The 10,005-nt window shown below is 40.4% G+C and overlaps 1 protein-coding gene across 5 annotated transcripts in view; it reads right to left on the bottom strand.

The window, feature by feature from the left end:
- Positions 1 to 10,005, bottom strand: part of Enox2 (ecto-NOX disulfide-thiol exchanger 2) — a 272,215-nt gene that overhangs the window by 6,067 nt on the left and 256,143 nt on the right. For 4 of the 5 annotated variants that reach the window (XM_021187374.1, XM_021187371.1, XM_029534186.1 and 1 more), the window contains 3 exons: positions 8,029 to 8,210; positions 5,945 to 6,052; positions 1,887 to 1,998 (listed from right to left, as the gene is read on the bottom strand). In XM_021187374.1, coding sequence (XP_021043033.1) covers positions 1,887 to 1,998; positions 5,945 to 6,052; positions 8,029 to 8,210 — 402 coding nt within the window. The remainder of the gene's footprint in view (positions 1 to 1,886; positions 1,999 to 5,944; positions 6,053 to 8,028; positions 8,211 to 10,005) is intronic. The other variant, XM_029534187.1, reaches the window with a different exon arrangement.

Below are 10,005 nucleotides of genomic sequence, written 5' to 3' on the forward strand. Positions count from 1 at the left end.
CTTTCTTTCTTTCTTTCTTTCTTTCTTTCTTTCTTTCTTTCTTCCTTCCTTCCTTCCTTCCTTCCTTCCTTCCTTCCTTCCTTCCTTCCTTCATTTATTTTACTTATTCACTTTACATCTGGCTCACTGCCCCACTCCTGGTCACCCCCTTCCACAAGGATTGGCCAACACAACAGTAAGACTAAGATGTGATTAAGAGCATGGAGCTTTTAGGTTCTCTACCTTCAAACACACTGACACAATGAAACCTCCATAAAGACATGAGGGCATTCAGAGAGATTTCCAGTTGGTGAATACAGAAGCATGCTGGGAAGGGAGCGGAGCAAGCCCATACAGGGCAGAGAGGTTTGACTCCTTTCTTGTCCTATGTAGCTCTTCCATCTCCCCAGTCCTGCATTTCACCCTCTACAGCAGGGTTCTCCCCGAATGCTGTGGCCCTTTAATATAGCTCCTCATATTGAACTGACCCCCCCAACCATAACAGTATTTTCATAACTATATAATTTTGCTGTTATGAATCTTATGTAAATACCTGTATTTTCAGATGGTCTTAGGTGACCCCCTCGAAAGGTTGTTTGAGCCCTGAAAGGGGTCACAACCCGTAGGTTGCGGAACTGCTGCTCTACAATAGTCTGGCAATAGTTCAGTACTGCTTGGAGTTCTGGGGATTGCACTAACAAGTTTGAGAATCTGGTAAGTGGGGTACTGGGAATTTCCTGACTCTTTTGCAAGACAGGACAGAGTATGGGTGACTTACTGTTATATACTGTGCATGTGGAGTGATACCCAAAGGTTCATGTGATAAAGCCTAAGCTCCCATCCTGTGGCACTATGTGGAGGTAGTAGAACTTTGAAGATGTGAGGCCTGGTGGACATGAAAGCATGCTTTTTGAAAACACAGCAGGTTATCAGCCCCTCTCTCTCTTGTTTGTCATTTATCCTGGTCATGAGGTAAACGATGCTGCCACATGCTGCGATTCTGATGTGGTGCCTTGGTGTAGGCTGCAAAGTACCAATTGTGCCAACCAAATATGGACTGAAACTCTAACACTGTCTACCCAAATAAGCTTTTTTTTCCCCCATAAGGAAATGTTGACATTTGGGCATCTGATGTATGAGTCTGGTATCTAAAGTGAGGGCTGATTTGTGAGACTGAATCACTTATTTATTTATTTATTCATTTATTTATTTAACATCCGGGTCACTGTTCTACTCCTAGTCCCCCCTTCCACAATCCTTCCCCCATCTCCCCTCCTCTTCTTCTTTGAGCAGGTGAGGATTTCCCTGGTATGCCCCCTACCCCCTACCCTGTTACTTTAAGTCTCTGTGGAACTAGGTGTATCCTCTCCCACCACGGTTAGACAAGGTAGTTCAGCTAGAAGAACATATGCCAGGGACAGGCAATGGCTTTGGAGACAGGTACATCAGAGTGGAATTTAATAAAGCTGTCGGATACCTACTTGTTGTCGGAGACTTGGAAAAGTAGTATTGCAAAGAACATGTGTTGTGTTGAGAAGTAGAGACAAATACCCCTTCATCTGGCATCAGAAGAGCAGACACTCACTACTGAGGCTCATCTGAGAAAGTCAGTGTCTGGACTAGCCCTCTGAATGAATGGGCAAGGACCCCTCTCTTCATATAGAGCGATTAAAAGCACACAATGTGCTTCTGTTCTTGACCCACTCTCGGTATAATGCTGACTACAGCACACTTGGGATGACAGTGGCTATGAGGAGCCAGAAGTGGTTTGGAGCTCTTCTTAGAACTTTTAATGGAAAAATTTTCCTTGATCTTTCTCACGTTTAAAACTCTTGTACTGTCATACTTCATACATGCTTGCCAGACATGTTCTGTACCTTATAGGTTTTGTGTGTTGGTTTGCTTACCCACTAGCAGTGCCTCACGTTCAGATTTGACAGGATTGCCTATTGTGGTCTTCTCAAGAGGTTGCTCCCCTTCTTGGCTTGATGCACACAGTCTAGAGCCACAGTTTTCCTGCTGGAATAAAATGCGTCCGGGGTCAATTAACCCTATTTGGCCAAAGAGTTGATTTCAATTAATTGTACAACATATAACTTTGATTAAAACATGAAAGGTAAGTTCTAATTATGTTGCCTAGGAACAACAGGTGTACTTCACTGTGCCCAGCAACAGGTTCACAAAAGCAACACAGTACCATTAAAACAACATAGTCCAGTTTGGATTGCTGAAAACACAAATTCTAAAAACACCACAGATAATCCAAAGTACCCTTTAAAAACATTTGGGGTGTGTGTGTGTGTGTGTGTGTGTGTGTGTGTGTATACATGTGTACGCACACCATGCTATACTCGTGGAGGTCAAAGGATAGTTTTCTGTATTGATTCTCTCCTTCTACCATGTGGTTCCAGAGAAGTAAACTTATGTTTTCAGGCTTGGCAGGAAGTACCATTACCATCTGAGCCAAAGCATCTTTATATGGTGTCAAAATCCACAAGGACGTAGACATTTATCTTAACCAGTTATGTTTCTCTGGCTTTATCATTCTTAGGCTTTATATTAGTAATCATTGACGTTTCATCTCAGATTATATTCATTCATGTGAATGAATGAGTATGTTGATTCATATTCTCATCTTCCTTCCTCCCCCTCTCTCTCAACATTAGATTCAAATTCTGCTTATGGGAAGTCCCACATCTGAGAAGAGAATGTGTGATACATCCAGTCTACTCAGGTATCAGTGCTGGCTTTTGAACTAGAAATTAGAACATTCATCTCTAGAGACTCTGTTTCTTGTTTCTCTTCTCTGTTAAGTTAAAGATCAGTTAAAATCCTTCTGACTATGAATAAAGATATTCGGTTGCCATCTTTGTTGCGGAGGCTTTTTCTGAGTGTAGCAGTTTGGTTTTATGAGATACTTGGGTGAATTTTATGCCTGGCAGGCACTGTTTGTGGCTCTGTCTTTAGGTGCAGGGGAAAACACAGTTCTGCATTGTATAGATGAAGTAAAAGCTTTCAGAGGAAGGAGTGAAAATTTCTGCATCAGTCCCATTGCTTCTGTCTTTTCTTTTAAAAGAAAGTGGTGAGGAGGTTCAGCAGGCCTGGGCAGGTGTGGGCAGGACATGCTGGATTCTGATGTTCTGCTGCTTCTTCCCTCCCACAGGCCTTGGGAAAGGGGGGCACTTCTGTGTTCTTTAAAGGTGTCTTCAAAGCTCCCTAGATACCAGCTTGGAATGAAGTGAGTGGCCTATGCCGAAAGACATGCTGTTTTCTGGCACATCTGATTTAAAGCACTGGTTCATTTCTAAGGCAGGGGCTTTGCATCTGCTCTAACTCCCTTACAACCTTAAATGATCCAGTAAGGCATTCCTTAAGTGTGGGCATTTAACAAATTGAGTTTGATTTAATATGTTCAGATTTTCTGAGAAGTCTTATTCATCTAGGATGGAACTGTGACTCAACTGAAACAATTTCAAATTCATCATGGCTGGCATTAAGCAAATTAGAAGTGATTAGATGTGTATTTCCTTGAACTTCACTAGCACATTCAAGGAGGTAGTTCTTTGCAACAGCAAGAGAGACATAAGTGATACTGTTATACTGCAAAACACTGTCAACAGCTCATGTGGTGGCTTACTGTTAAGAAACCCAAACAAAAGCAAAAATCAAGCAAACCAAACCTTACTGTTTGCCTTTCACCGTGAAATTATTTTTGTAGTCTAATGTGATAGTCATGGTCTCCTGCTTCCTAACCTAATTGTGTCAGGCTGAAATATTTAGTCACAAATCAGCTTCGTGGAGACAATCAGTTTGCGATGATCTGTCATGAATTCTTCTAAAAGAAGCTTTGCTTGAAATAACAGGGAAAATTCTGAGTCACACAGGTTTCTGATCATCAGATGGCTCTCTGGTCCTCCTTAGCTGTCATTCTGTGGCATATTCCCTCTCAGATGAGAAACACTTGTCATTGAGCACAATATGACATGTTTCTTCTGTGCCATTTGACCTGTTGTTTCTTTAAACAAAATTCTTCACAAAGCGGAAAGCAGCCTCTACTAGAAATGTGCTGAAGTCAATTGTCATGGCAATCTAAAGAGTGGTGGTAAGCGTGCTCTCAGCAGCTGGTCTAGCTAGGATCTTCTGGAGATATGGTGTATTTTATTCAGGAAGAGAAACAGCTACGCTGCAGCTCTGGGACAATGTAGAAACTCTGAGAGCACAAGGAAAGTCCTGATAGTAAAGCAGGTTTGGCACTTTTCAATTAAATGCTTGATGAATGAATTTCTCTGGGATTGTGCTCATTTCTTTAATAGCACCCGCAAAAGTGGAAAGTGAGCTGATTTTATGATGTGGAAGAATTAAAAGCATATTGCAAATGGCCTCTGAAAGAAAACATTTTCAATCATTTGTTTCAAGTACACCAAGGTTGCCAGTTCTTAATGGCTCTCTGGGGCACATCCCACACTGGTAAATACACCCAGGGCCTGCATCTGTTCTGTCTCTCTGAGTTGAGCCAGGAAGATCAACAGCAGCTCTTGCAGAACTGTACCATTGCTGATGGTGAACTCTTGGTTCAAGCTCCTCCATTACCTCTTCACACAGCAGCAAGTTCTGGTTAATGAGTCTTTATTTTTTTTTTTTTTTGCCCCAGAGGATAACTATTGAGGCCTGTGAGACTGGAGAGGTATGACAGAGACAGCAGAAGATTTTACACATCAAAAAGTAACACCTCTGTTGTGATCCACAGACCCATGCAAAAGTTAAATAGATTGGCCCAGGTATCTTCACTGTGTTCTTTTTTTTTGCAGCAGGCTCTCCCTTCATTAAGTTTCACCTTCCCTTCTTTGTTACTATCATCTGGCTTTAGAAAAACCATGTCTCCTTGTTTCTCCACAAGGCTCCCCCCATTTTGGTGTTGGCTATTTGTTTGTTTGAGACAGGGTTTTGTATACCCCAGGCTGACTCCTAACTTTCTACGTAGCTGAGGGTGACATTGAAGTCATGATGTTCCTGTTTCAATTTCCTAAGCTTTGGGATTCGAGTGTGTATCACCACGCCTGACTTGGTATTGGCTGTTACTCTGACCTGATAGACTGGGTGTAAAGAACTGTCAGTGTTCTAGCTGCATTCCTGCTTTAATGAAATATTCAGTTAAAGGTGTGCTCATCTGGGATGATAGAATTTCAGGTAAGGAATGGACTCTATCAGATTGCCCTGTAGGAAAATCTGTAAGGTATCTTTTCCTGATTGATTGATGGGAGAGACCCAGCCCACTGTGGGTGATGCCACCTTTGAGCAGATGGTCCTGGTGTTGTATAAAAAGCAAACCGAGTGTGCTATGAGGAGCAAGCCAGTAAGTAACATTTCTCTATGGTCTCTGCAGTCAGAACTCCAAAGATTATAAGCTGCAAAGGAAAATAAACCCTTCTCCAAGTTACTTTTGGGCACAGTGTTTCTTACAGCAATAGGGAGCAGACAAGAACACACGGGTTTTCTCTGTTGTTGGTGGTGTGAGGAGATGAAGCAGTGAAGAAGTACGCAGTACGATTTCCTTCAATGGCAGAGACAGAGGAATGTGATCATTGGAACTACATTTTATTCACCGAAAAGTATATAAACCAGAAGCTTTAGAAATGCTAAAGTTCTCATACTTAAAAACAGAGCTCTTGATACAAGACTTACCACAGAGAGGAGGCGTTTTGTTTTGTTTTGTTTTGTTTTGAGACAAGGGGGTTCTCAAAAAGGGGGTTTTGAACTCAGAGATCTGATTGCCTCTGCCTCCTAAGTGCTGGGATTAAAGATGTGCACAACTATGCCTGGCCCAGAGAGGAACTTTAATTCCCAACTGGCAGTATTTCACATTGACTTCTGTTGCAAAAACTTCTAGGGCCTTTATACTATCACCGAGAGAGGAAGGGGAAAGGGATAAAAAAAAAAAAAAAAAAGATTGACATAGGACTTGTACCTTTTCATGAAAATTTTCCAACAGTTGTTCTACCTGTAACTTGTCGTCTTTGATTCTGTCAAGCTCAGCTTCTTTCTTTTTGTATTCCTCTTGGACTTTGAGCAGATGCTTCAGGAAAGATCACAGATCATGGTATTACTCATTTAGGCTTACACGTCACACACAGTCTTTGGCTGAGGTTAGTTATCAAGTGGACTAGCCTCACTTCCCCTTCTACTAATAGTACCTTTTTCCACACAGAGAAAAAGTATCTTGGGAAAATCAAGATACTTCCTACTATTTAAAATTTTGGTTTTTATATATTTCTTCTGAATTTGTTTATATTTTATAAAGGACCAGAGAAACCGACAAACACAGTCACTTAGCTTCTGCTCTGTCCCAGCTATGCAGTGAATACTGTACAAACTATCTTGATAGTTGAGGAGACATGAACTTAATGTTGAAAAACATTTTCTTTGTAAAGTTGTCTGACATACCAATTTTGGTTTGTGTAGAAAGATAGTTATGAATCCAAATTTCACATATGTTAGTTTCTGTATCAGAAGGCAAGGAACTGAATTTGTTATCAGTAAGGGCAACAAATACTGCTTATCGAATTTCCTTTTATTTACTAAGCACTGTGCTAAGTATATTAGCACACAAATGCATTAATTCAGATAAGAAGTACCAGAGTTAGATTTAAAACCAGGCCAGTTATCTCTGACATCCCTTGTCTTAATACATGTTTATTATACATCTTTTGAGATAAAATGGGAAAATGTTGCTTATTCTTTGTAGTTCTGTTTTCCCAAGGTTAATTTTTAGGAGTCTGAGATCTATGCATGGAAGTGGCACAACTGTTTGTTTGTGTAATGGTTTCAAAAGCAACACAGGAAGAAGAGAGAAACAATGATAAAGGTGTTTTCAAAGTCTTATTTTCAGACTTGCAAAAGATCATCAGCTAAAAACAAGGTACAATGTTTGTTGTCAAAGCCTTTTGAAGGCTAGCTACAGGGGCACTTTTTTTTTTTTTAGTAGAAAGATCTCTGATATAATTCATGTATTCTAATTAAACTGTGGTGACAAGCAAAGGAAGGTAAGCATTTTCACACATTTTGCTAATAGGAAGGGTGACATATTAATGTGCTATTACTTGTCACCCAGGAAGACAATGGTAGCAGCAGTAAGAACACAGGGCTGCTAGTGCCAGAAAACTCCCTGTTCACCATTTATGATTTCCAAGCAGCAATTAGTTTGCCCTAGATTATTTCAAGGTACAGAGTTGAAACACATTGCACATTTTAAAATGTAAGGAATATGGTTGGTATACTGTGATGACAGAATATGACCATATCCTTTCTTAGAAGCACTAGTCCTTCACTCTAGTGAAAGGAGGTGTTGACAGCTTTTATATTGGAGGCTCACTGTGGTGATGGCCACATCACATTTGAGATACTGACCACCTGTTATTCAATTTCCGTTGGATTTAATTATTTCTCTTCTTATTCAGATGAATATTTAGCACTTATTTTATTTTTATTATGTGTGTTTGTATGTGTGTGAATATCCATGGAAGCCAAAAGAGACTATCAGATCCCATGACGCTGGAGGTATAGGTGCTTGGTAGTTGTCCAGCATGGCTGCTGGGACTGCTGGGACTGCTGGGACTGCTGGGACCAAATTCTAATCCTCTGTAAGAGCATAAGTGCTCTTAATCATCGAGTCATGTCGCTAGCCTGGCAGTTTAATTTCTATACTTGGAATTCTGTGCTTGTAAAATCACATACATAACTGTGAAAATAAAATAAAGCTAAACTGGTGTTACAGTCCTAAAACACTGGTACTTACTACATGGTCTCCATTTCCATGAAAATCAAGAATGAAGTCTTTGTTATTTCTTCTAAAAGACTATACTTTGTTGTTTCAACCAAATATATACTTACTGATCCTCATTTTATCATATGCAAGTAATTGAGACTTTTCATAAAGACCCCAGCAATACCTATAGCCTGGAGTAACTTCTGATCTTTTTGCTTCAGCACACCTGTTTGAAACAAAGCGGATGCTGATCTTTCAAACAGCACAGGAGAACAAACTGCCCATACCTGTTGCATCCCTTGTAGGGCTTGCTGCAGAAGTTTCAGCTGCTGTTCCTTGTTTGGGTCATCCTCCCTGTGGGCTTTGCCTTGTTCCTGCTTGAGCAGTTCTACCTCATTCCGGTATGCGTCCAGCTGCCAGCGGAGGCTATCATTTTCCTCCTTCAGAGCTTCTGCCTGTGACACTAAGGCTAAGTCAACGGAAGATGGAAAATGGTAAGCATTCTTTCTAGATGTTTTTATGCTACACCCGAGGGCTATGAAAACTTGGTGCTTTAAATCAATGTGTACAAAAAGCTGCTTGGTGAAAAACTTTAGGTCCATTTTAGTTGTTCGGGGTAGAAATAGATGGACACAAAAGCAGAAGGGCTTGCTTTCCAAAATAAAAGGGGATTCCAATACACAAATGTCTTCAGTGTGGTTCATACTCTCCATCCCAAATGTAACTCCTTGCGAGTAGCATCAATTTCTTTGATGAAAGCACTGCAGTGACCAAATAGAGGACTATCTTAACACACAACTGCATACACCAACATTTTGTTAAAAGAAACTAACATTCGCTAATATTAGAGAAAAAAGTAACTGCATGAACTAAGAGAACATTTCTTCTTTCTGTATATGAAGAAATATCCACTGCATCTTAACAGTGAGTATGAAGCTTAACAAACTGAAAACAAAAAATAACCTCTTTTTTTGCTTGTTTGTTTGATACAGGGTCTCTCTTCATAGCCTTGGCTTGCCTGTAACTTCCTATGTAGACTAGGATGGCCTATAGCCTTGCCTAGCTTGGAGCTTGCAGTGTAGAGCAGACTGGCCAGCCTTGAAAATGTAGTGACCTGTCTCTGCTCCTCAAGTGCTGTGATTAAATAAATGCATGGGGCCACCAAGCCTGGCCCAGAAACATTTCTTAATATCTTTAGAGAACGGAGGGTATTAGGCAAATGACTCCTTAAACTAGAGTTAGAGACACTGAATACAACGAATCACAGCTTATAGTACCAGAAAGCCATGAGCAGAAACTCACATGAGAACCAGTGCTAGGGTAGAGAAACAAACTGAATTCCTGGAGGCAGAGCATGGACAAGCCTATGAATTAAAAACCCCAAAAGTGATTACTTTCCCCTTTAGGTTCTAACAGCAAATAGCAGAGAAAAATCTCTTCCTACTTCACAGGGGTAAAGGAACAGGTTTGAAGATTGAAATACAAAAACATTCTGTTCTTAACAAGACTTGTCCCCAAGGTGGGGGAAACTATTTCCTCAGAACCTTTTGGTGTTTTAAAAGGGCATAAATAAACTGAAGAAAGGGAGTGCTTAACTCTAGTCCACTTGTTCTCAACCTGTGTTATGACCCATTTGGGAGCCGCATATCAGGTATCTTGTATATCAGATACTTACATTACGATTCATAACAGTAGCAAGATTATAGTTACAAAGTAGCAATAGAGTTTATCTTTGGGGATCACTGCAACATGAGTAACTATATTATTGAAGGATCACAGCATTTGGAAGGCTTAGAATACTATGCTAGACCCTTCTAGCCATCTTGTTCCAGCTAAAGCTGGGAACAAATGTAAGATTCACCAGTGAAGTTGCTGACCATGGGCACAGTGTTATCAAAGCCTGAGAGTTGGGCTGGGGTGCACTTCAGATGCTAGAGTGCTTAATTAGCAATAAAGAGGCCTGGCTTTGACCTCAGTGCCACATGAAACCTGCTACTGTGACACATACCTGTAATCTCACAACCCATGAGGTGGAGGCAGAGAGATTAGAACTTCGAGGAAGTCTACAGCCAAACTACATAAGATTCTGTCTCAAAAAAGAGGGAAGACTTAATCAGAGAACCGAAGGATGTATTTCTTCTCCTCTACACAAATGAAGGCCCATTTGCTAGAGTTCATTATATCCAGAATAGTAGTGTAGTATCTGAGATATATATATATATATATATATATATATATATATATATATATATATATATATATAT

The sequence above is a fragment of the Mus pahari genome, chromosome X (assembly GCF_900095145.1).
Source record: "Mus pahari chromosome X, PAHARI_EIJ_v1.1, whole genome shotgun sequence".
In the NCBI taxonomy this organism is placed as follows: domain Eukaryota; kingdom Metazoa; phylum Chordata; class Mammalia; order Rodentia; family Muridae; genus Mus; species Mus pahari.